The sequence below is a fragment of the Ahaetulla prasina genome, chromosome 3 (assembly GCF_028640845.1).
Source record: "Ahaetulla prasina isolate Xishuangbanna chromosome 3, ASM2864084v1, whole genome shotgun sequence".
NCBI lineage: Eukaryota > Metazoa > Chordata > Lepidosauria > Squamata > Colubridae > Ahaetulla > Ahaetulla prasina.
The window spans coordinates 179,556,872-179,584,670 of NC_080541.1; the positions used below are offsets into that span (position 1 = coordinate 179,556,872).

A 27,799-nucleotide genomic window follows, 5' to 3' on the forward strand; every position below is an offset into this window, starting at 1 on the left:
CTTAACTTAATGTGGGGATTAAAGTTTTCTTCGCAGCCTGTGGAATTAATTTTAATGGCAACACCCCCAGCGGTGGTACAATTGCACGTGGGATACAATGTATGCAGGGGGACAGAACTTGGCAAAAGAGAAGGTCACTCACTCTGGATCAGTCAAGGTGGGAATAAGGAGAAGAGTCAACCTGCGGGAAAGTCCCGCGCCCACCCCTGAGTCAAGGGCAGAGAGAATTCAGGCCAGGCACTCACTGTAGGTCGGCAGCACTGTCAATTTTCAGGAAGTCCTGTTTGGCTCTGAGTAAAATGTCAGGTTCTAGTCTGAGGACAAACGGGAAGTGGAGGCCAAGGCCAAGGAAAGGACAAACAGTCAGAGAGAGGAGAAAGAAAGAGGAAGAGGAAATGGTAAAGAAGATGAGGAGAAAAAGAAAAACACTAGCATTAATGCAGAAACCAATATCAGAAATGGCAGACACTATACAGCAATATACTAGCAATGGGATCCAAAAAAGAATGAATGTAAGAGGTCCGTGTAAGATACCACGACTAAGCTATAGTTTGGCTATTATTGGAAAAGCACTGCTGGTTCCCACATCATCTCTTCCCTTTATTTGGATTTCCCTTCCCTCCTTCCCACCTGCTTGACTACCAGCAGCCAGTCTTTTTTCCAAACCCCTCCTAAACCCCCTACCCAAACCCCTTTCACAGGCTCTGCCTTAAAGAGATATAGGCAGATAAATAGCTCAATACTTTCCCTTCACTGGAATAAATCTCATTATACACGCATGACCAATATAAAGTTTCTTTACAACTGAAGATCAAAAACTTTTGGGGCTGTGGGAATATTTTCACTGGAAGAGAAAATTCTGATATCTCCAATATTGCTCTGATAAAAGGAAGTCCTATACTCTCCTCCAGAAGTTATTTTCCTGGATTTCTATTTGTGCTTCTCCTCTAAAAGCCTCCTTTTCCTAGATTGCCACATTATTCCCCCAAGGGGCACTTTTGGGAGTTGAAAAACTGGCTTCTAATCAGGGTAGAAATGAAGATTCCCCCCCCCCCCACTGAGTAGACTTCCCTCCTATCTGTTCAACAGAACTCACACGCATGGATCTCTACAGCAACCCATGTTCTGCCTATTGTCTTCCTTCTCCCTAAGTTTTTCATTCCAATGGATCTTTTCTTCTGTCTCACTTCTGCAATCCTCTCTTCCTTCTTCAGAGCAGCACAAGTGCACCACTGGTTGCCAGGCATCAGGCAGGTAAATAGGCAACTGGTAGCTTCCATTTCTTCTGCCTAAGCACTGCCTCGCTCATACTGGTGCCCTGGCTTGAACCACTGAAGAAATAACTCTGAGACTCTGCAGCCCTTCCCAAGTGAGGACTCTGGTTAGGAGTAAACATTTGCAGAATCCTAATGGCCAAATGTGCCATTATTCCACCATGCTGTTTCCTCTCCCTGTTCTGATCTCTAAAGGACTATAGAGGAGAACAGCAAGATGAGGATAGATAAAACCCAGATATTTCTACCTGATGTGAGGTTGCTGTTTGCTAAGGAATCTTGCCAGTGACAATCTAAAAGTAAGAAAACTGTGTGCAGGACAAGCAAAGTGTATATCAGCCACACACATTTATGCACATAGACACGCAGTCATGCCACTGACAGATGACTGTATGAATTGCTTCCCTTGACATGATGGTTACTATCACTGCAGAAGTAGAAGCAATGAAATGACATTCCTGGATTTTTCCAAAGTCTCTATCACACTTTTTCTAGACTGTAAATAAAAATTACCTCTATTTGATTTCTTCCCATCTTTCCCAGTTTCAAATACTCTCACTCGTTCTGTTTTCTTTTCCCCTCCAAGTGAAATGTTCCATCCTGCTCTTGAAATATCAAAGGGAGTTAAGAGAAATTAGGAAAAGTCCAAAAAGCATCCAAAAAGCAACTTACTTCACATCCTGGCTTATCTGCCGCTCCAACCGTTGGCGCCTCTCTTCTAACTGTTCGATGGGGCTGTCTTCTGGGAATTCGTAGGGAGCACTGCGCATTTCACTTTCGGCCAATGAGTGACAAAACAACTCCTGCAAGCATAACAGCACAGTGCTACTGGAATATCCATACAAATGTGCATGCAACTTCAATGAAGGTCTTAATCATTCTATGAAGTTAGACAGGATGGGCATGCTCCTAGTCCCTTCCCTTAAACATTGTCACCTTATGGGAACCAAAAAGCGTGCCTTTTCTGTGGCAGCCCCTGCCCTATAAAACACTCCTCCCTGCCCCCAAAGTTCAGCAGGCCTCTATCCTCCTAGCCTTCCAACGAGCACTGAAGTCCTGATTTTCCACCCCATGTGCTGGGATAGGATGGGGTTGACGGCAAGTTAGAAGCTTGACTTGGCACCAGGTGTTTTTTTTTAGTATTTATGATTGTTAATAGTTTTAATATGTTTTTTTATGTGGTTTTAATTCTTGATTTGGAGCTACTCAGAGATTGGCATGAGACGGGCAGCCACAGGTAGTCCTTGAGTTACGACCATAATGGAACATTACAGTTGTTAAGTCGGGATAGTAATAGATCAGGTCACCCTTGTGACTGACCTGATTTTATGATCTTTTTTTGTGGTATGTGTTAAGCAAAGCTGGCTGAGGAACTCTGGGAGTTGAAGTCCACAAGTCTTAAAAGAGCCAAGTTTGCAGACCCCTGTGTTAAACAAATGCCATGGTTGTTAAATGAGGCAATGGTTTGCTATAGACTGGCTTACTTCAAAAACCAGAAGTAAATGCTGGCTTTTGACAAAAACGCTTGTGAAATGCAGTCATGTGACTATGGGAAGCTTAAACCATTTGCTGAGTGCCCAAAGTGCAGTCACATGACTGAAGAGGGTGGTTGGAATTTCAAATCTGGGTTGTGAGTAACTTTTGGGGGAGTTGTTGTAACTTTGAACAATTATTAAGCAACCAGGCATAGATCAAGGAGTGCCTGTATATAAATGTTTTAAATAAATAAGAAAAGCAAATCTCTGTTATCCATAAAAACAACAACCCGAGGAGTCCATTAAAAGCTGTTCTGGAACAATCTGCCAGGACTACAATCTCATGCCAACATTAGTGAAAGTACCGCTGCTCAGGGGATTAGAAAACTATAGCATGATGTACTCTGGATTAGGACAGTAATTTACATTGAGGTCATAACTGTAGTAATTTAAAACTGTTCCAGTGATGGCTGTTGAATGAACCTTACAACTGCTGCTTCTCATTGTCCAGGTCATCAAAGAACACATCAATGATTAATAAACTCAAGGCCACACCCAGGAGCAAGCCTTCTCCAGTATGCTGTAGACACACTGATCTGTCAACATCAAGGACCTGCCATTGCCAAGTAAACAAGCTCTTACTTGCTTCCTATGAAAATAAGACAGAAACATATCCTAACACAGTGTTCCTCAGTCTTCACAACTTAAAAGATACGTGGATTTCAACTTCCAGAATTCCCCAGCCAGCATAGGCTAGCATTTCCCCCTCTCCACCAAGATGTGAAGCCTAAGAAACACTACACTACAGTGTAGTGTATGATGCCTATACAACTTGTCAAAAAAAAACCACATGACCAGGCTGCTTAGTGATGGGCAGTTCCAGCAATCCCAGTTGCTGTCTGTCCCAAGCGATGATGGCACGGGCTCATTGAATGAGGCCATCATGTGACTTGCAACTTCTTGCCAGCTTCCCTTTGTCAGAAGCCAGCAGGGAAGTTCACAAATTGCAATCACGTGACCGTGAGATGCTGAGATTTTGTAATTGTGAGGCAGGTTCGGCTGAGCGTGTTAAGAGATGGGAGGTTTCCTTTCAGCGATCCCCGGTTTTCCTATGTTCTTGTGGTGGCGGGGCTTGGTTCTAAAGTGATGATGACAATGGACTGCCATCTGTCAGAAATGGTGTAGGGTCTCCTGCTTGAGCAGGGGGGTTCGACTAGAAGACCTACAAGGTCCCTTCCAACTCTGTTAATCTATGATCACATGTGACAGCCATAACTACAAGGATCCTACCACCTCCAGTGGCTGGCGACCAGTGCGTACTTTGGAGAGTTCAGAGTAAAAGGTGAACGGGCAAAAATCACTGTTCTGCTTTTATTTCTGGGATCCAAAACTAATTTGCTTCAAGAGCAATTCTTTACTAAGAGACTTTAAATCTATTTTCTCCAGTCAACCTTTCTCTCCTAGAAATGCTAGAGAATCACACGGATTCAAAACAGTTTTCTCAAAATAGAATTTACAAATGGTCTTTTTTTTAATATTAAGAAGAACAACCTATGAAAAACTGCATGACTTTTACATGTTCATTTCACAGCCTTCGTTCTACAGTGAACAGTGTAGACACACACAATCAACTAGTGAGCAGATCTACCTCAGCAAGCTCTTTGTACTTGCCATCCATGGAGGTCCGTAGGTCGACAGGAAAATGCTTCAGGCAGTGGGAAGGCCCTGGGAGAGAACGTGCAGGCTGCAACTGCCGGGACCTCGGCCCTCCGTGAATTTCTGTGGATGCAAGGAAGACAGCAATCAGGCAGACAGGAAAAGCTATTAGGTCTGAGAAGCAGGAGGAACGAGAGAGATATTAATAACATCCTCCTTCTCCTTAGATCATACATAAATTTGCAGTACTAGACCTCATTTACTCAGACTCATCTGCAGATGTTGAAAGTCAGCAGATTTTCACTGAATTAGTTATTCAGTAATTATTGCAAGACAATTAGCTTTTCCATAATACCGCCTTACTCAAGTTGGCATATTTAACAGAAAGTGACTTTAGCTTTCAGAAGTTATATCACACATACCCCTCTGTTCGCCAATTCAGTGTTCTCCCGTATTAGCCTTAGAAATCAATTCAGAACTGCTAACTGTGACAACCAGGGTGTGAGAGCATCCCATAATGTATGTTAGAAATGTCCAACATTAGTTCCTTCAGCTCCTCCTCCTTAAAAGAGCAACAGGCTTGTTATTTGTGAATAGTTTCCAAAAACTATTTCTATCTTCATGTTTTGAAAAATATGTTGTTAGGACTCATGTCCCAGGTCTGATAGAGGTCTGATATGAAAGACAAGTTTAGTATTCAAAATGGTTAGGAGGTATTTGTGTCTAGTAACAAACAGGTATTAAAACAAATATGAACATCTGTGTGAAGCATGCTTGGTTTTATTTTCATTTCTGGCTTCATATTGCTCAATGCAGGAACCCATGCCAAATTTGTTTGTTACAGATTGAATCCACATTAAAAGTAAGAAATAGCTGTCTAAAAAAAGTAGAGTCCTTGATGTTCTCTGAGCTTAATTGTTTGCTTGCAAATGTTTCATCACATGACTAAAGAACGTCATCAGTGCTACTCAATGTGGAGTTTGCTCCCTGTTTATATAGATCAGTTTGCCCAGCCAGTGTTGGTAGGGGTATGGTTGTCTGTTTGGAAGTTCCTTGATCGGATATTGTTTTCTACTTGATTGTCTGATGTTAATCCTTGTTTATCTGGCCACATGCTTCTGGAGAGGATGTGTTCTGCTCTTTTTGTTTCCTTCTTATATTTTGATTGACTATTTGTCTATTGATGGTTGATTTGTCTGAATGCCAAGCTTCCAGGAATTCCTTAACATTTTGGATTTAGCTTGGACTAGTTTCCCAGTTGAAACTATGGTTGAGTCTGTCCATGTGTTGTATGATCAAGAAGTTTCCATTATAACTTCTGTCTGTGAGTGAGTTCTTACTCTGCATGTTGTAAGTGATCTCTGTTTTTTCTTCTTGGGGTCTTTTGGTTTACTTAACTTGTTTTGGAGGGCTTTTATTGGTTTGAGTACTATGGTGATAATGCCACGTGTTATAATAATCTGTTGGTTGTTTCTGAGATGCTTTTGATACGTGGTAATGTTGTCCTTCACATAGCCTGTATAGTGGTGCTTTAGTGAGTTAAGTGATCAGGCACTTTTTCATAAAGTTGGCAGTCTGTTTTCTTTTTCTGGCATTCTGGGTTGCCACGATGCATATACAGTATATTCATTTTTTAAAAAAGGTCTTACAGCTTCTCTTGTAAAAGATTGAGTTGTTACTTTGGTAAGGGAGCACTTGATTAATATGGGTTGTTTTCCAATAGACTTTATTTCTAATTTGCTGTCATTTTTTCTGATGATTAGGATATCCCAGAAGCGTAGTGTGTTATTAGTTTTTTCTTCCCTTGTGAATTTTATTCCTTTGAAGATACTGTTGATTGTTTTCATGTGTCTTCTTAAATTGTTCCATAGTTATCATGATGTTAAACAGTCGTCTACATTCTGGATTGTATACTTTCGGTTGTATGAATGGCAGTGCTATAGTTTCTAGATGCTGCGTTACATTCTTTGCTATGCGTCATGAGAACCCACAGGTGTTCTTCTAATTTGTTGATATATTTGCTCATCAAACTGAAAACACTGAGGCAGAGGTTGATAGAACCATGATTTTTGGTATTTGAATCTTAGTTTATTGGCTAGGTCAGGTATGGTACTGTTGTGGTATGGTATGATATAACAGTACTATATAACTGCATTACTGTATAGTATAGTATTGTTGCTATGGATTCTTTCACTGGCTTTGGATGTATGGACACAAAGAATGCTGTGACTTCGAATGAAACCATAATTTCATCTTCATCAATGGTTAGGTCTTTTTTTCCTGGATGCACTTTGGTGCAGAGGCACTGTATTTTCTAAAGGCACTTTGATTTTTTGAAGGCACATAAATAAACAACCAAGTTCAGAGAACACAAGGACTCCACAGTTCAACCCCGAGCTACTTATATTCTCTTCTATTGGTCCTAAAAGAAGTGCTATCTGTATCTAGATCAGATCAGGGGCAAAATGCTACTAGTTCGGCCGGTTCACCCAAACTGGTAGTAAAAAAATGCTACCGTTTGCTCCAACTGGTAGTAAAAAAATGCTTAAAGAAGAAAAAAAAGTTCCAACGATCAGCTGTGCAACTATCAGCTGTGCCGGTCAATGGTGGGAACTTTTTTTACTTTTTTTAAGCATTTTGTTTACTACCGATCAACTGTGAAACAATCAGCTGTGCCTGATTGTCTGTGAGGTTCCTGCTTGTTGCAGGGCCATTTTGTGTGAAGTCCAACTGCTTTTACATTGTGTGTGAGTTAGTTATACAGCCACGCCCACCCAGTCACATGACCACCAAGCCACACCCACCTGGTCATATGACCACCAAGCCATGCCCAAGCCACGCCCACAGAACCACTAGGGAAATTTTTTTAATTTCACCACTGGATCAGATCTGGCCATCTGTCCCTAAGGACCCATCATTAGAAATAAAATGATCTCCAGAATAAAATGACAGTTGTCAATGAGTATATATCTCTCTCCACAAGCCTGTCAACATTTGAAAACCATCTTAATAACCAACTTCCCCTGTTGGCTGCAGCAGCACTCAGATATCAGAGAGAAAGCCCCGGATTGCTAATCGTTACATTTTAGTAAGCTGGAAATCACCCTGCTAATAATGAGAACAGCCTTCCATATAGTTCTTCCATGTGAAAGAACCTCATTTCTTTCACCATATGATCATGCCCTATTTTCGTAGATAACATAAAATGCATAAGGCTCACCTGTTCAATAGAGACCCTTTTGAGTGTGAGGCAAGTCATGCTATTCCTCCTCTCCAGGTAGGAAATGAAAAGAAATAGACTAGCCTCAGATAATAGTGACCGATCAAAGCCAAGAAGGAATTTCACAGTCTTCTCCCCAATGGAAACCCAGGCCATAGTTGTTTTGTTGCCATCTTATCCCAAATATAGGGTTACCAATACCAAGGCTGACTTCAAATGCAGGAAAAAAAATAATTATTAAATGGGTTTAATGTTTATTGAAACACATACACCGAAATAGCATTTTGTATCTGAATTTCCCTCGGGTATGTTCTTGGGAAATGCCAACAGTGAAATAAAAAGATCTGCAACCAGATATTGCAAGGGACTTTTCATAGGATTTGGCCATCCAAATTTTAATGGGGAAAAAAAACCATTACTGCTTCTCTCAAAGTAGAAAGTTCTAATTTCTGCCATGCTCAATTAAGACATTAGCTTGATATTTCTCAACTTCAGAAACTTTTAAGTTGTCTGGACATCGACGCTCAGAATTTCCCAGTTAAGTCATTTTGAGAGTCCACGTATCCTAAAGTTGCTTAGGATATGTGGAACACTGGGTTAGTAGTAGAATTTCATATCAGTCTTCTGACAGTGATAAGGACAAGAGAATGCTATTGAAGGTGCCAGGCAAGAGAAACAGGAGTTTTTAAAAATTATTTTTCATCACTTTCAATACAGTACACAACCGCCTCTTTTCCGCCAGGGGAAAGCCTTCACAATCAAGATCAAAAGGCCAAAGTCCTACTTTGCCAGGTTTCACTAGTACAGAACTAACATGTCAATTTGGAAATCAGTATCTTAGCTATCTTCCAGAGAGACTGAAAGAACAAACATCCTTTGCCCTGTTAAAAAGAACCTGGCAAAACCATCCTTCCTATATAGACTGCAGAGGCCAAGAGCAAACCCTCAGGAGAAATCCTGGGCTTCAGGGACAACAACGCAAGAAAGAACTGCTCCCAAAATCCATTTTGTTGTACTTTCAAATCTCAGGCCTTCTTCAGTTTTTAATGAGAGCCGCTGCCTGCCGATCAGACCTTTCCTCTCTGCTACTGCAACAGAACAGCCACTCCTAGCTCCAGGCACAGGCAGGGGGTGGGGAGGGGGGTGCTGGAGAAATCTACAGAGAGATGGCCAAGAGCAATTCCTTTCTCCAACTCCCTCTGCACAATGAGGCGCCCAGTATGTAGTAAAAGCACAGAACCACCAGCATTGACTGCATCTCCTTTCGTTGTAGCTTTCCATGCCACAGAACGTGTATGGATCTCAATGTTCCTAAAATAAAGCAAACTATATGGAGGCTAATGGAAAGGGATTGAACGGAAGGCAGGGAGGGACTCAGAACACATAAGAAACAAATTATGAGTCTCAACCACAACACTATGGGTCACATACCACAATATCACACCTATGTGGAGATGTGTATTTCTCTCTTTCAACAGCTTCCCCAGCACCATTTTTTTCCAAGCTACCAAAATATCCCAGCTGATATTATCTACAGTCCTTCGAAGGAAAATAACTCTCTCCAACTGGAGCTCAGAATTGAATGTATCAACCGCAGCTCCCCAAATTCTCAGAATGGGCATTATTAAGACACCCATTAGAAAAAAAAGGGGATACTTCTAAACATTGGTTAGATGTCTTAAATCTGTGATGTTAATACTGAGCAGGAAGAAAAGCACAGAAATTATTGCCATTCATCGGCTGCATCCAGGCTCCATTTAAAAGTGTTCATTTTTCCTAGCAGGGAGAAGAAGCAAGCTGAAAATCCATGAGGTTAATGCTGCTATTCAGTTCCACATTTTTAAAAAAATGCTTGTAGTTGCATCGGTCTTTTTAAAATGCTCTGAATCGGGGGTCCCCTATCCTCTGGCTGTAGACCACTACCGGGCTGCAGCCTGTTCGGAACTGGGTTGCAGAAGTGGTGGGCGAGTGTGCTTGCGTGCTTGAGTGTACATGCAGCTCCACTTCATCAGGTAGCAGACGAGCGTGCGTGCCTACGAAGCTCCATTTGTGCAAGCGGCAGACACACATGCCTGCTGCTTGCACAAACAGAGCTGCACAAGTGCACTTGCCTGCAGCTCACATGGAACCATTCCCCCCACCCCACCCCGCCAGTCTGCAAAGCCAGAAAGGTTGGCGATCGCTGCTCTAAACAGTCCAGAAAATAATTTTGGTTTATTTAAAAAGGTACCCCAGCAGCATATACTGTAATTTATTTATTCGGTTGAATTGATATTTTTTGTAGAATAGAATAGAATTCTTTATTGGCTAAGTGTGATTGACACACAAGGAATTTGTCTTGGTGCATATGCTCTCAGTGTACATAAAAGAAAAGATATATTCATCAAGAATCGTAAGGTACAATACTTAATGATAGTCATAGGGTACAAATAAGCAATCAGGAACAATCAATATCAATATAAATCATAAGGATACAAGCAACACAGTCATACAGTCATAAGTGGAAGGAGATGGGTGATGGGAACGATAAGAAGATTAATAGTGCAGGTTTAGTAAATAGTTTACTATGCGGGTGATAGAGGGAGCTACGCATAGCTCCCACGTAACACCGCTCCTGCGCAGACTGCACTGGCTACCTGTGGCCTTTCGAGTGCACTTTAAGGTGTTGGTTATGACCTTTAAAGCGCTCCATGGCTTAGGGCCTGGGTACTTACGGGACCGCCTGCTGTTACCACATGCCTCCCACCGACCCGTACGCTCTCACAGAGAGGGACTTCTCAGGGTGCCGTCCGCCAAACAATGTCGGCTGGTGGCCCCCAGGGGAAGGGCCTTCTCTGTGGGGGCTCCCACACTCTGGAACGAGCTTCCCCCGGGTTTACGCCAAATACCTGACCTTCGGACTTTCCGTCGCGAACTGAAGACACATCTTTTCATTCGCGCGGGGCTGGCTTGAACTGAATTTTATTAATTTTAAATTTTAAATTTTATTAATTAACTTTAAATGGGGTTTTTTAGTCTAGTATATTTTAACCTATCAGGCTAATTTTAAATAAGTTTTTTAATCTGCTTTTTAAATTGTATATTGTATTATCTGTTTTATTGTTGCCTGTACACCGCCCTGAGTCCTTCGGGAGAAGGGCGGTATAAAAATCAAATAAATAAAATAAATAAATAAAATAATAAAATAAATAGTTTGACAGTGTTGAGGGAATTATTTGTTTAACAGAGTGATGGGGTTGGGGAAAAAAGTGTTCTTGTGTCTAGTTGTGGCTCTTATTTTTTGTATAAGAGTTGAAAGCAGCATACATAGTGCTCCCTCTTCTTATCTGTTCCCATAATAGCAACGCTGTGGGGGAGTTGGGCTGAGAGAAAGTAACTGGCCCTAAGTCATCCGTAACCTTTGGTGGCTGAAAGTAGGTTAGAACCTGGGTCTTTTGATCATTTGACTAACTCCTTAACTACCATGCCACACTTTCTTCACATATGCTCCCTTTACATATTAAAATGTTTACCATGGATAAACAGAGTGTCCAATGGCAGCTCACAGTTCCATAGGAGTCAAGTGTTGATATATTATTTCTCTTTGTCTATTTTGTCCGTATCTTTGTATGTGTGTGGGGGGGGGGATGTTAACTGTGATACAGAGTTGAAACTATGGTTTTCAGATAACTTCTAGCCTGGGTTCTAAAACCAAACTCCACTTAATTTTGGCACAGATGCAAAGACTGCTTTATAGGTAAGTCTAGGGGGTGGGGAGGCAGTAATTGCTGAAGAGAGGAAGAAAATGGACGGGCCACGCAAGACAGCAATTAGGATTCTAACCAGATCATGCTGGGGGAGAGTGAATATTCCAGCTCCATTAGCCTTACAGGCAAAGCAGTCCCAGAATGACTGTTTGAATGAATTGAAGTGTTGGAGTTAGAAGTGACAACCTGAAGTTGTAAAAGATAATAGCAAGAAGGGGAAAGGAGGGAGAAAAGATTCAAAGGCAGAGAAAATATACACTTGTGGAACTGGATAACTTCTGCCTACTTCTTCACATGGCATTGAAACCTGCTGTCAAGAGGTAGGTAGTTTAAAGCTTTGTGACTAATCATAGGTGTTAGTTACTACCTTTAAAGCGCTTCATGGCTTGGGACCGGGATACCTACGGGATCGTCTACTGCCAACGTCTATCTCCCAACGACCGGTAAGCTCTCACAGAGAGGGGCTCCTCAGGGTGCTGTCAGCCAAGCAATGCCGGCTGGCGGCCCCCAGGGGGAGGGCCTTCTCTGTGGGGGCTCCTACCCTGTGGAACGAGCTTCTCCCTGGACTTCGACAAATACCTGACCTTAGGACCTTCCGCCGCGAAGTTAAAACCTACTTATTTTGTCTTGCTGGACTCGCTTAAATTTTAAATTATCAAATTGATTTTATGGGTTTTAAATTTTTTGTCAATTTTAGAGGGTAATATTTTATCTATAAGTAGCCATATCGAATAGGTTTTTTAAAGGGTTGTTTTTAGTTTTGTATTGTTGTTTTCTTTCTGTATTTTATTCCTGGCTGTACACCGCCCTGAGTCCTTCGGGAGAAGGGCGGTCTATAAATAAAAATATTCTATTCTATTCTATTCTATAGAAGCCACATTTCTGAATAGGGATCCCAATGAGCAACATTTTATTCAGATTCATTCATACATGCATGCATTCATTCATTCATTTTTCTTTGATTCTTTTTTATTCTTCCTTTCTTTCTCTTTCTCTTTCTTTTCTTATTTCATTTCATTTCATTTACCAATTTATATAGCTGCCCATCCCACAAACCAGGGCAGCACACAATAGAGTCAGCCATTGTCAAGTAGTCACCTCATAAAAGGATTGCAGTCTACCTTAAGGTTTTGTTTCCGTAGCCAAGCTATACATCTCGGCCTTTTCAGAGGTTGTCATAAGTGCAGGCATTCAAGAAACATTCAATTTGTGATAAATAGTTCTGCCCATTCTGGCACTACTTGGTTGACTTCTGCCATCATCCACTTGCTCATCTGCTATACTTGTTACCTTCTCCTAAGCAATTATTCTCTGTAGTGCTGGTCATGATCCACCCAAGCCAGGTATTCTCCAAATGTTCATTTCCTTTTCACACCCTTTTTGGTCATTACTCAAATATATTATTCTAAACATGTATTAGTAATTAGTAATAATTGCATATGTAAAACATTCAAGGAAGTTCATTAGTGGCCTGAAAGGTTGGAAATTGCATCAAGTAGTTATGGTAGAAGGAGAAGTAAGGTTAAGGTCAAAAAAAGAAGGGTGGGTACATGATTGTTGTAGCACGGGAACATTTTATCTCTTGAAGTTACCTCTATAAATCTCTCAAAAATCAGTACCAAATGCAGTTTGCTTAAACCATAGCGAAGCATTAATTAATGTACATAAAAATGAAGCTTTTAGTCAAAAGCTGTTTGACAGAAGTTATCTTCAACCTAATTTACTACTGGCTTACTACTGACTATGTCTAACATGAATGACCTGCTATGCCAGAGCTGTATGTGCCTCCGCTCCCCAAAGCCTTGGATATCCAAATCCACACCAAATATTATGGTCAATTGTTATTTTTAATGTAGCAGAAAGAAAAATTATTAAGCACATCTGGAGCGATTATATTCAGAGCTTTATTGAAGTAATTTTAATAACATTTTTCAATACATTCAATTATGTTTTTGTCCTAGCCCTGACACTTTTGGGAAAAGAGTCATGTAAAAAAACCCCAACCTGAAATGAATGTCCGTCCAGAATGTCTGTGCTCCAGGGACTTAGAACAAAGGCCTTTTCCCAGTTCTACCTGGAGATGCCAGACGTTGGACCTGAGGGAGTTTGGAGGCTCTTCCCTTTTTCCAAAGACTCCAAATCCCAACCCAGAAATCCTGCCTTTTTCTCCTTACACATTCCAAGACATCAGGAAAGCAAGCAGTCTCTGGAGTTTCCTCTGTTTGACTCTGCCCCTGTCTTAGGTAGGTAGTGATGGCGATGCAAGGTTTGGTAACAATGGTCAAGAGGAAATGGACCAGGAATGCGACAACTTCACATGAAGTATTTTGTTGCAACCTCAAGAGTATTTAAAACTAGAGGAAGACTCTCTTAGATTGTCAAATGCCTGTTTGTGTATAATATTCCTAGAAACATTGTTTTTTTGAATGAGATACAGTTATTCACTTTTTGGCAATTGTAACTGTGCTAGAGTTCTTACCTTGGTGTCTCAGCCGTCTGCAAAGTAATAGCTTGCCCTTCTCTTTCTCTCCTCCCCCCCCCCAAATGAGGTCAGCTCCATCCCTCTCTACATTTCACATGTCCCTCAAGACCCTGGCTCTGTTATCATGCCTGGTGATCCCAGTGGACCAGGGAGATTTTGCAATGGCCCTCTTACTGCGGTTAACAACATATTCTCTTGTTTGTGTGCTTTTTTTATAATTATGTTTTCGTTGTGACTGTTCTTATGTATTGATTTCTTTTTTGATAGGTGTTGTACGTCACCCAGTCCCTTTTAAGTGAGATAGGTGGCTATACAAATATGACAGAATAAACAAACAATTAAACAAATAGCACTAGGAGGTTTTGACTGCGCCCTAGAAACAGCTGCAGAACAGTGGCTGATGAGATAATTTTTGAGTGGGCAGATTTTCCAGGCTTTCTGTGTGAAAATAGTGTAAACCCTACTGCTATTAGTAGCCTACTCCTCAGAGCTTCAAGTAACTTCATTCCTACTCTCTTACAAACCACAGAACAGGTTTTGCTAGTACCACACTCAGCCAGAACAGTGGGGCAATGCAGGAACAACTAGTTTGGCTCTGAGCTCATTCATCTCCGAGTCCACTAAAGACACAGGAGAATTCGATGAGCCTGCACAAGTCTAATATCAGGCTAGGTGATCACAGGAGAGCATCAGTCCAGGCAGCCATGACCACATCTTTCAAATTCTATTTATAGCCCTTGCATTCTTCCAGGTTCCTAAGTCCAGCTTAAGCAGTAAGGTATATGGCAGTAGGTATATGGCAGGAAGAAATGTTTGCAGGGACCAAGCTTCCTCTCTCTAACTCTTGATCCAAGCACAGGCTAAGTTGAGATAAACTCCATCATGCTTTATTAATGACCGTCACATGTCTCTCTAATGTGATCTCTCTGTACACTGCAAACAGCCAATTCATTAAGAGAAACCAGCAGGGCTAAGGAAGGGCTGTGCCAATTATCAGGAGAAAGCTTGGCAGCTCTATCAAAGCCAGCATCTGTCTTGATCTCATGAGGGGCACAGTCAAGTACAGCTGGTCCTGTGAGCTTCAAGGGCAGCCTGAGCAACACAGATTTCCCACCACTCCCATTTTGCCCCCATTCACAGCAGCTTCAGGATAGGGCTTCACATTGACCAAGCAGTCTCTCCGTTGAAAAGCACTGATTCTATTCCCAGTCTGCCAACAGAGCTATACCCTTGTAATTTTGCAGCAAAAATGGGGGGGGGGGAGGTTGGTTTAAACCTTGCTCTACATACTTGCCCTCAGACAGCTTAGAGAAATGAAGACAAAGCATTCTTATTTTACTTCCTGCCCTATCCGCAGCATGATTAATTCCAATCTTCCTCTCCCTGGTGCCCTCTAGACCAGTATTTGTCAACCTTGGCAACTTTTTAGATGGGTGGACTTCAACTTCCAGAATTTCTGGAATTCTACCCATTTCTATCCTTTTTAAAGTTGCCAAGGTTAAGGAACATTGCTCTAGATAATTATGGTGACTGGGAATTCTGGAAACTGTAGCCCCAATACATGTAGAAGACACCAGTTTGGGACAGAACCATCTCTTCTTAAATTCACGTTAGCTAAAAATTCTGGAAGCTGTAGTCCTAATACAGGGTATCAAACTTGTGGCCCATAGCCAGATGCATCATATGCTGGCCACCCCCACCCCCAGTTTAGTGAAGGGGGAAAAAGTTGTGATACATCACATGACATGTCGTTCAAGTTTGACACCCCTGTCCTAATACATGTGGAAGGCACTAAACAGGAGAAGGCTGACCAAATTGTACCAAGTCACCTTCCTGTTTTATGAAGAAATGCCTTTACCAAGTTTTAAACTAGATACTAGGTCAGGGATGCCCAAACTTGGCAACTTTAAGACTTGTGGACTTGTGACTTGTGGCCAGCTTTGCTGGCTGAGGAGTCTAGAAGTTGAAGTCCACAAGTCTTAAAGTTGCCAAGTTTGGACACTCCTGTACTAGGTCAATATTATATTCATCTTGCATTGCTTTTGAAAATCCTGGTAGCTAATAAAGATACATGCCAAATGTGAGGTTTCTCAAGAGGTGTATTATGAAATTATTGTGACACCTTTTGGCAACTGTCAGAGAGATACTACATCTGATTTAAGTGTTATCATACATTCTTCTTGTTTTATGCAAGTTAACCATGCTGTCCCCATTCACGCACATCCTCCACACACATATCAAAGGAGTTGTGTTTCCTAAAAAAATTAAACAAACTTTTTTATGAAGTCAAAAAGCATGATATTCTCCCATTCTTCTGCTAATTTGGAGTCTATCAGTTTAGAGAGCTACAATTTCTTTGTCAAGAATTACCAGGTAAAAAGGTTTTTAGATTAATATTTTGATCTTCCTTGAAATAGTCAGGTTTTCTTAAAGATAGTCATTCTGAAAAAAATTAAAGTATTCTGCCATTTTAAAATTGTGTGCCTTAAATATACAAATAAATGTGGATTTAGATATGGTTGACAATTATTTCTGAAAGCATATAAAATCAAGGGAGTGTTCTGGTGGTGGTTATTTTTACATTTTTTTTTCTTCTATTTAGAAACGGAACATGCTTTCTGCTAAACAGGAAGGAGCATCTCATTCCTTATGAACTTTCGTTTCTCTCCAGGACCAGAAATCATTCTTGTAACCCAACTGATAATAAGATAAGGAATGGGGTTATTTCTTTCTTGACAGCTATGCTGTCTCATTCACAGAACACAAAATTCTCAAATACCTTTTGCAGACCACTGCTGTATGGTAGATTAAGTTTTCCTACTATTGTAACTTTTTCATTTCACTGAAAAATATTCCAATAAGAAGTGCAAGATAGCAATTTTTCCACTGATATAAAAATGCTGAAAATACAAAATGATGTACCTGTTTGGAAGCTTTTTTTTTCTGTGAGTTGCCATTTATATCAGGTTGCGGTGCCATTCTGTGCTGTATAGAGCAAGTCCATTCTCTAACTCAACTTGAGTTAAAAAGGTAGCATTCCCACTGAACATACCCATTTCCAATTCCTGTGTAAGCAAATGTTATGTCTCGCTATAAGCCACAGTTTTCTTATTACTGCTCCATTCAATTTTCTGTACTCTCCATACAATTTTATTGTAATCAAAATGTCACTATTCCAAAGATGAGACATTCTTAAACTGTACAAGAACAAGCTATCTTTCTTTATTTTTTAAAAGACCAAACTGACAGATATCTTGCCATTAGTACCCTACTCTTCTTGCTTTTGGAACAATGGTTCAAAAACAATTTTTTTAAGAGTGGGGAGAAAAGTGGCTTTGGCTATAAAAGTTAGGTGGGGAGGGAAAAAAGAGGACAAATTTGAAATTGACTAGAAAATCAAACAGGAATTTTTTTCCCCTAGCTGTGTTGCAAAGGAAAAGTCAAGAAAAGCCATCATCGTATAATTTACTCAGAATATTGCAATCAACTTGCAAGAAGAATCAACCCTAACAGCACAAAACAAGGAACTGATATGGTTATCAACACGTGTCCTTTTTGGAAGAGATGATGTCTAAGTCTAACTCAGAAACCCCACTGGTTTCTCAATCACATGGGTTTTTCTGCACAGAAGAGAGAAAGAAAATGCATTTTGTACAAAAATGCGTGGATAGTTATGGTCAACTCTAAGAGCCATGTCTTAAAGTGCCCCCCACATATCTTCTCCAGAAGGAGATGAATAAATTTGCCCAAACTAGGTTGGTAATTGGAACCACCTTGAATGATGAATTTGTAGAACTGCTAGCCTGGGTTCTTATTTACCAAAATCTCTCCTCCCACTCCTTTGAAACACATTCCCCTTCTCAGCATAAACTCCCACATACCTAAATAGCAGAGAGAGAACTTACCGGTCCTTCCAATAACTATCAGCATTTACTTCCAGCAGCAATATGAACAAGTTCTTCTTTCCTATGTTGTCAAAAGCCTTACAAGGCATCTCCCCCCTCCCCCCCAGCACAGATATTGTCATTTAAATTTTACAAGAGACTGACTTGTCAAGCATCTCTTAACTCAGTACCAATAAAAAGCTTCACTGGCTCAAGTCAATTAATTTTCCTAGGAAAAAAGAGAAGGGGAAAAAAAGAGTTGCAAGCATTTACAGACCTGGCAATATCAGGACCTCACTGGACAGTTCTTTCCACCTGGAAACCAAGAAGCTGACAAATTAAAGAAGGGGCATCCCATGGTCTTCTATACAATCATGGGCCAAGAAATCTCCAGGATATACCTGGGGCGATAGAGGAGGAAGCTACAGTCACTGAGCCCATCAGTATTTCATAGTTTCTCCGTCTGAGCTACAATCCCATAGGATTCCAGGCTTGGAGCCGGCTTGGGCTGTACCAATCACAGCTACATAGGGGGAGAGGGAGGAGACAGTCCCAAAATTGCAGCCACTGCCAAGAGACAGGCAGAGCAATAGGCAACTGAAAGAAGCCACCAATGGTCAGCCAGCCAAGCTAATTCCTAATCTCAAAGTAAGGAAGAATTAACCCTTGAAGTACCAGAGAGGGTTATGGCTGTCTTTCAGGCATTCTCTCTTTCACCCTACAGTGGAATGCCAATGCACCGGGATTTCCAAAAGTAAAAGCGCACAGCACCACATACCGGTCATTTGGGGATAGTAAGAAAAAGGTGAGCCTCCAAAAACAAAAAGCTGTTCTGACTAAGCATATGTCCACATGTCTGTGCGCGCACACGTGCAATTAAAATAAACAAACAAATCTGCTCTCTTTTCCTTGAGTGTTGTTAAAAAGGAGTCTAATATATTCTTTAACACATAGTTTTAACTTTTCAGCTGTGTGATATTCAATCCTACCTCCTAAGTCCATTCCACCTAGAATCCAAAGGCTTAAAGCAGCCGCTAAAACATTCTAACAAGCCACTTCTAATCATCAGGCATTCTGCATTATCTAATTTACACAGCTACCATAATCTTTCAAATACGTTAAACCAATTGGGGATTGAAATCCCCAATGAAGTTTGGTTTTATGATATGACAGGGAGAAACAAGACAAAAATCTGCAGAGAATAAAGGCAGATTGAGGGTGGAGGCACGGCAAGTGTTATTCCCAAGAGCTGCAGTCACTGAATATTTATCAACAATGACCTCCAAGGAGCTGCGTCTCCTCCCATTCCTCTAGATATCATGGAAGTCTCTTTTCCCAGATATAAAAGGCCTGGAGTGTCACAGTGACAAGCATCTCATCTTCCTCCCTGGTCTTCAAAGGCAACCAGGCATCAGAGATGAAAACCCTCTCAAGCAAATTCTATCTGGAAGCTTACAGGAATACCCTGATGATGTTCACATGGGCACACAAGGCTAGATTCACAGTTCATCATTCTGGACTGTTTAATGCAGGTGCTTCAAAAATTCAGATCGCCATAAGGCAACTCTTGTGGTCTGCCAGCAGCTGCGGAGCTGGCAACGGAATTGGACAGTGATGAGGCTGAGGAAGAACATGGGCCAGTCCTGGACGCTGGGGAAGGCCCAGATGAGGGCTCTGCCTCAGAGGCAGAGGGGGGCCAGGGCCATCTGGGAGTGATGTGCAGACTCCGGAGCCTCCAGAGTAGTGAGGCAGAGGAACAGGAGGAGCCTGTTGATGATTGGCCCTTCCCATAAGGCTTAGAAGACCAGCAACAGCTTTTGGGCTGTTTGCCGGAAAACAACTTTGATAGAATTGCTCCTTGTCTTGCTGCATTTATTTCTTGTCGGCATCTTCTGCTTTTGAACTTTTGCCAAGAAAAGCCTTTGGCAGTTTGCCTAATTAGACCAAAGTTGGTGATAAGACTGAAGAATTGTGTTATGAAGAATTTGCTTTGATTTAGTTTGGACTACGCTGAGAATGAGTTAATTCTCAGCTGTTCTAATAAAGTCTGTTTGTTTTTGAACTGATTGCATCTACTACTATCTACTTGTGCCTGGGTCACAACAACAACAAACAGATACAGAACATTTCAACCTTTTGCTGTCACCTGCAAATGTCCAGATCTCATAGCTGGGTTCACACAATGTATTACCTTAATGCAAGATGCAAAGCTGTCTACATATAGAAGCTGAGCAATCTAAACAGAAATTAAATTCCTGTTGCTGAAAAAAATAAGCCATTTTCCAGTTCAAAATGGATTCTTTGCAATCACCTTCACCTCCTACCTGTAGTAAGGATCAATATTTTATATTGACTTGCTAGAAAGTTATTTGAAATATATTACACTTTTCATCTGTTTTTATTTCTGTTTTCAAACATACATCAATTCTAGGATCTGTTTACAAGCAGAGCAAGGGAATGATGTAAAAAGTTAAAAAATGATTTTTTTAATATGGATTTTGAAGAATCCAGCTTTACCCCACATGGTACCTTCCAGGTATGCTGCATAACAACTGTCATAATTTTCATTTACCTACTAAAGAGTTCTTGCCCCCGAATTGGAGAAATAATATCCAATCATCTGAACATTCCCAAGTCAGGGAAACTGTAATATATCTTTGGGACCATAGAATGAACAGAATATTACAAATAGTTCTGAACATAGCATTCATCAAAAACTTGCCTATTTTCCAAGCAACATATACAACAATTTTGCTTGCTTAGTTTAGTTCAGGTACTGTAAAAATGGGTCTTTTGCTTATACCATTTCTCTAAAAAAGAAATATTGTTTCACAATTACTGGAAAATGGTCAACATTTTAGAGTGGACATGCTGAACACTTTCCAAACATGTAATTGTGAAAGGCACTACGCAGCAAGATAATTACCATAAGACTAAAAAGCAAGTTTGAATAACACTTACAGTGTCTCTGGAGCAAATAATTATTGTTGATGTTGCAGCAACAAAAGAAATTGTTTCAATTAAACTTCTGCATGCCTCACACAGAACACTCTAAGGAAATGTAAATGTAAGCCTCACATATGAAAACTCTCAGTGGAGCCCTGATTTAAGTAAGATAGGGCACCATTGCAGAAATCTTAAGGTTGTTTTAAAAATTCAGGAGTAAGCTTAACATAGCCAACCAGCCGCTGTAAAATTATATGTCAAAACCTTTTGGCTACAAGGTTGCTCTAAGCAGTTGCCTGTTCTTGACAGTTTAAAAGAGAAATACTAAAAGAATATTTTTAGTGAACTAGCCTCGCAAAGACCAGGAATAAAATCCAAACAAAACTTAAAATATCCATTTTTATAGGCCCTTTACTCAAACAAAACACTTCTGCAAGCTTGGATTGTGCAAGCTTATGTTCTCAGACATATGCAGAACACTTATTTGCTAGATATGAATAAGACAGCTGAAATGCAGGAATGAATGGCCATTCACTGAAGTTTGACCTGATTCCACAACAGATCTGCACAGGAGATAGGAGTTCTGTCTTCTATATTGCCTGTATGTTGCAGCATGTCCTAAAGGAAGGCTGTACTGCCCAAAGAAAGGTACCAGTGATGAAAATGAAAGATTAACAATAAGTTCACTTAGAAGTAAGACAACTGTTTCCAAATACAAGTAGTGCTCGACTTACAACTGCCATTCAGCCCAAAATTTTCATTGCTAAGCAGGACAGTTGTTAAGGGGTTTGTGCCCCATTTTTTTAGAATAGAATAGAATAGAATAGAATAGAATAGAATAGAATAGAATAGAATAGAATTTTATTGGCCAAGTGTGATTGGACACACAAGGAATTTTACCACCTTTCTTGCCACAGTTGTTAAGTGAACCACTGCAGCCGTTAAGTAAGTAACATGGTAATTAAGAGAATCTGGCTTTGCTTATCAGAAGGTCACAAAAGGTGATCACATGATCCCGGGACGCTGCAACCGTATAAATACATGCCAGTTGCCATGAGTCTAAATTTTGATCACGTGACTGCAGGGATGCTGCAACAGTGGTTAAGCGTGAAAACCAATTACAAGTCACTTTTGTTCAGTGCCTTTGCAACTCTGAATGATCACTAAACGACTGGTTGTAAGTCAAGGACTGCTTGTAATATACAGAGTCAGAATCAGCTTGTAGCCATGGGTAAGGAAATAACAGGCAGTTGAAAGAAACAGAGTCTTCATAGAAAAGTGGCAGCCTAAACCCTTAATCAGATGAATCCAGCAACCTTCCCACCACCTTATGAGGTCGTTCTCTAGAGAAATTTTCTCAAATTACAGAACTGATGAAAAGTATACCCATTGTGGCAACTGCTCATGTTTTTGTGGGAAATCAAGTCAGCAATTCTCTCTGAAAAGTTTGCTGGCTTGTGCACAACTCAAGGACACGTTAGGACTGCCTGCCCTTCACTCTCTGTGTATACGGCATCTCTACTCACTACAACCACAACAAGGACTATAAGCGGGGAAAGCCATAGCCGAGAACGGTTAATGAAAAGAGGCCCATTTCACAGATATCCCGGTTTAGTCAAGCAAATGCAGTTTGTTATTCTGTCAATTCCTGACTGAGCTTCTGCACATCACTTTTTTTTCCCTTCCAGGAATGAAGAAATTATGGGGAAGGCTTTGGTATATTAACATTTGTTTTTCTTGGGGTGAAACAGAAAACAGCAAAATGTAACTGGTGTTCCACACACGGTTGGTTATGCATCACTTCTTAAGCTTTACTCTAACAATTGAGAAAAGTCAGAAAATATTAAGCTATATATTGCAACACCTCTTCCTGTTATGAACCCTTTTGTTCACAGAAATGCTTTCGTTTTAAACCAGACACCACTGCAGTTATGATCTCCACTAATAACTACTAATTGCTGTAGTACCTGGATTAATATAATGTTATGTCAACATGATGCTGTTAAAACCAGTTGTGTTCACAGAGGAAGTACTGAGCCCCACCAACACCCACAGGCCCTCAACCTTCTTTTGAAAATTCTCTGCAAATTGTCCATTTGCTTTGAAGATGTTACTTAGCTGGATAATGAAACATCTGTACAAAAGCAACCAAGTTCAAAGAGTATCAAGGATTCCACAACTGTCCATTTCTTCAGACCTCTGACAAGACAATCGGCCACTTCCTCTGCAACTAGGTGGAAGGCTGCAGATGAAGAAGGAAAGAAGCTAACAGAAAGAGAAGCAGTGATCCCTCAGGCTAATTTCAGTCCTATTCCCCCTCCCCAGCAATTATCCAACTTAAAAAAAATTCCCACCCACATCTTCTGCATTGCACCAGATCTCTCTGCCTTCAATTCCAACCCAATCTCAAGTTTCTGAGTGGCAGATGCCATCTCATTTTAGAAGGATTTTTACTTTTAAAGAAACACTATCAGGCATCAGAAGGAATCAAAGCTGAATTCAGAAGCACTGAGTAAGCTCCTCAGCCACGCTGCTGGATCTGATAGAAAAACCAATGGCAAATGAAAAATCTATATTTTCCTACGACTTGAAATAAATTATGCAGAAGCCTTCTTTCCAAGATGAGTATCAATGGCAAAGTTTCCTTCATTGAACAGGTTCTTGTATTTCCACTGTGAGCTGAAAATTTTTAAGGGCTGTCCCACTTTTTAATAGATGTTTGCTTATGTAAAAACAATATTTACTGTACATGTAAAAACTAAAAAAAAAAGCCCAAGCAGAACTAAGAAATACTGGCTCAACAATCACAGCAGAAATGTCAGACACTCACCCAAACAGGATTGCTATAAAGGAAATAACAGGTGAGTGGGAGATACAGTACTGCATGGAACACCTTTAATTTTTGGGAGGGAAGACAGAACATAGGAAACTTACAAGAAAGCATTTGATCCTCCCATTACACTCCATTTTTGTGTGTGCCTGTCACAGGAAACAACAATTGCTACATTTAAACCAGGACTTTTGAACCAGTTGCTGTAGGACAGTGAAAGAATACCTCATAGAGGTATTTCCTAATCTTCCTTCTGCTTATAAATGAAGGTTTGTAAAACAATACATTTTTGGACTTGCTTTACATTGGGCAATCAGAATTTTTTTGTTGTTGTTTTCAGGTGGCCTGCTATTCTGTATTTCCTCATGTTTTTCCAATAATTTTTTGTTTACTGTAAACTACCTAGAGCCATAATAGTGACTAAGCAAAAAGAAAACAATGTTGTGTGCAAATTAAGAGAGAAGGAAATATTACAAAATTCACTTTATTTCTGTCTTGCACACACAAACACAACAAATCAGAACAGGAATTGTTAGCATTGCTAACAAGAGAGAGATTTTTCCATTAAACTGACAAAAGGAGAATAGTTGCCTAGATGTTGGTCAAGCAGAATCCCCAAGAGCCTCAACTAGTATGACCAGTTTTGAGGTTTCCTAGTCAAAGCAGAATTGGGCTTCAAAGCAGAATTTGAAGCTTAATATTTCTAAAGTCAACACCAATGGCATAGCTAGTCATTCTTTTACAACTCTGCAAATAGCTGTAATAGTTTTTTTATTTTAAAAGATTCCCATTCTATTTGACTCCAACGGTGGTAAACTGACAACATAGTGGGGAAACAGATGAAAATTTTGGTGTAAGTCCTAAAGCAGGTCTACTGCATTAAAAAAAAATAATCCTGACAAAATGAATACATACTTCTCCCTCGTGTGGGAGTCATGTAACTCCAACCACTTTGCAAGTCAGAGCCACAAAACGTTAAATGTACCTCTGAAAAGCCACCAACCACTGTCCTAATCCTAAACAACACCCTAATTCCAGGGCTCAGCTTATCTTTCTCAATCGGCATTTCTACCCTTCATAGCCTATGGAGATGTAACTCTCACCTCCACATTTCGTCTCCAACATCTATCATCTGTCTAGCCCAGGGGTCTCCAACCTTGGTCCCTTGTGGACTTCAACTCCCAGAGTTCCTCATCCAGCTCTGCTCTGCTGGCTGAGGGACTCTGGGAGTTGAAGTCCACAAGTCTTCAAGGGACCAAGGTTGGAGACCCCTGGGCTAGCCCAGTGTTTCTTAAACTTTTTGCTCTTGGGGCCTCTTCCTACTTTTAAAATATATAGACGACCAAAAAAGGTTTTGCTTTCTATTTACCAACTTGCTACCTTAAAAAATTAAAACCGAGGCATTCATAGGATATTTATTTATTGAATCATGTAAAATAACAATATTAAACCAATTAGATGCTAACATAAAATGTTTTTCATGAAAACTAATAATAAAAATAATAAAGATATTATTTTAACTGTTTGCAAATATCTTCAATATCTGCCGAATAATTTTGACTTCACAAACCCCTGAAAGAGTCTTGTGGGACCCACCCCAGGGGTCCTCACCCACATTTTTAAACAACAAGCAATTTCCTAACCGGTGGTGGTGATGGTGCAGATCCATCTGGGACTGAAGGAACACCCTGAAATTGTTGTGTTGCTATAAAACTCACAGATGAGAAACACTTTTTAGGTCACACAGAATGATCATTCTGAGCCTCAGGATTTTCTCTCCTGAGTTTAAAACCAGTAAATATGCTTGTGTTCCAGAAATGTTCTGAGAAAACTAGTCAATATTTTTTTTAAGTTTTAAAAATAGGGAAGTTCTCAGCAAAAATATTCTGGCTGCCAGAGAAAGTTAACTCAAAGGATATGGCTGGAGATTATGGTTTGAACATTTGCTGTATTTTTCCCTAGTTTTTATTCTTGTATCAAATGAAATGTACCCCACAAATTACCATTTATGTATTCATGTAAATACATTCATGTATTTCCTACTTGTTATTCGTATTCCTCACTTGGAAGAAAAAGATTCTGGTTGCAACATTTTATCATTTTCTCTAATATCTCCTATTTATTTATTACTAAAACTCTATTTGTAACCTTCAGTTAGGTGGAACCATGGAACATCAGTCCAAATTTTTTGAATTACTTACCTCAAATGGGCTAACTTAAAGAATGCATCCAAAATTTGGGTCTTATTACTCCCATAGGATCGAAATTTTACGAAGTTGTAAACACTGCAATGCCCCATTGCCATGGTCAGCCACAGTCACATTTATTTATTTATTTATTATTTATTTATTTATTTATTTATTTATTTATTTATTTATTTATTTATTTATTTATTTATTATTTATTTATTTATTTAGATTTTTATACCGCCCTTCTCCCGAAGGACTCAGGGCGGTGTACAGCCAGATTAAAACAGTACAATATACAAATTAAAACCACAGTTAAAATAACCTATTCTATAAATGGCCGAAAATTAAAACCGTCAAATTTGACCCATAAATAAAATACCCCAATTAAAATTATTAAAATTCAAAAAAAATAAAAAATTTAAAAAATTAAGCCAGTCCCGCTTGGATAAACAAGTACGTTTTCAATTCACGGCGAAAGGTCCAAAGGTCAGGTAATTGACGCAAACCAGGGGGAAGTTCGTTCCAGAGGGTAGGTGCTCCAACAGAGAAGGCCCTTCCCCTGGGGGCCGCCAGCCAACATTGCTTGGCGGACGGCACCCTGAGAAGACCCTCTCTGTGTGAGCGTACGGGTCGGTGGGAGGCATAAGGTAACAGCAGGCGGTCCCGTAAGTACCCGGGCCCTAAGCCATGGAGCGCTTTAAAGGTGGTAACCAACACATTGAAGTGCACCCAAAAGACCACAGGTAGCCAGTGCAGACTGCGCAGGAGCGGTGTTACCCGGGAGCAACGTGTGGCTCCTTCAATCACCCACGCAGCTGCATTCTGGACTAACTGAAGCCTCCGAGTGCACTTCAGGGGTAGCCCCATGTAGAGAGCATTGCATGATTATCATGATTATCATGATTATCATGATTATCATGATTATCATGATTATCATGATTATCATGATTATCATGATTATCATGATTATCATGATTATCATGATTATCATGATTATCATGATTATCATGATTATCATGATTATCATGATTATCATGATTATCATGATTATCATGATTATCATGATTATCATGATTATCATGATTATCATGATTATCATGATTATCATGATTATCATGATTATCATGATTATCATGATTATCATGATTATCATGATTATCATGATTATCATGATTATCATGATTATCATGATTATCATGATTATCATGATTATCATGATTATCATGATTATCATGATTATCATGATTATCATGATTATCATGATTATCATGATTATCATGATTATCATGATTATCATGATTATCATGATTATCATGATTATCATGATTATCATGATTATCATGATTATCATGATTATCATGATTATCATGATTATCATGATTATCATGATTATCATGATTATCATGATTATCATGATTATCATGATTATCATGATTATCATGATTATCATGATTATCATGATTATCATGATTATCATGATTATCATGATTATCATGATTATCATGATTATCATGATTATCATGATTATCATGATTATCATGATTATCATGATTATCATGATTATCATGATTATCATGATTATCATGATTATCATGATTATCATGATTATCATGATTATCATGATTATCATGATTATCATGATTATCATGATTATCATGATTATCATGATTATCATGATTATCATGATTATCATGATTATCATGATTATCATGATTATCATGATTATCATGATTATCATGATTATCATGATTATCATGATTATCATGATTATCATGATTATCATGATTATCATGATTATCATGATTATCATGATTATCATGATTATCATGATTATCATGATTATCATGATTATCATGATTATCATGATTATCATGATTATCATGATTATCATGATTATCATGATTATCATGATTATCATGATTATCATGATTATCATGATTATCATGATTATCATGATTATCATTTTCAACACTTTCTGCCAGGTTCCCACAAGGAAAATCAATGGGAAGCCAGCAGGAAGTCAGAAGTCACACTCATTTCCACTGTTTTTGTTTACTGTAAACTACCTAGAGCCATAATAGTGACTAAGCAAAAAGA

The 27,799-nt window shown here is 39.7% G+C and overlaps 1 protein-coding gene across 12 annotated transcripts in view; it reads right to left on the reverse strand.

The window, feature by feature from the left end:
• Positions 1 to 27,799, reverse strand: part of AMPD2 (adenosine monophosphate deaminase 2) — a 66,318-nt gene that overhangs the window by 24,360 nt on the left and 14,159 nt on the right. For 3 of the 12 annotated variants that reach the window (XM_058178064.1, XM_058178070.1, XM_058178063.1), the window contains exons 2-4: positions 4,398 to 4,528; positions 1,947 to 2,077; positions 246 to 314 (exon numbers count right to left, since the gene is read on the reverse strand). In XM_058178064.1, coding sequence (XP_058034047.1) covers positions 246 to 314; positions 1,947 to 2,077; positions 4,398 to 4,528 — 331 coding nt within the window. The other 9 variants (XM_058178068.1, XM_058178067.1, XM_058178072.1 and 6 more) reach the window with 9 other exon arrangements.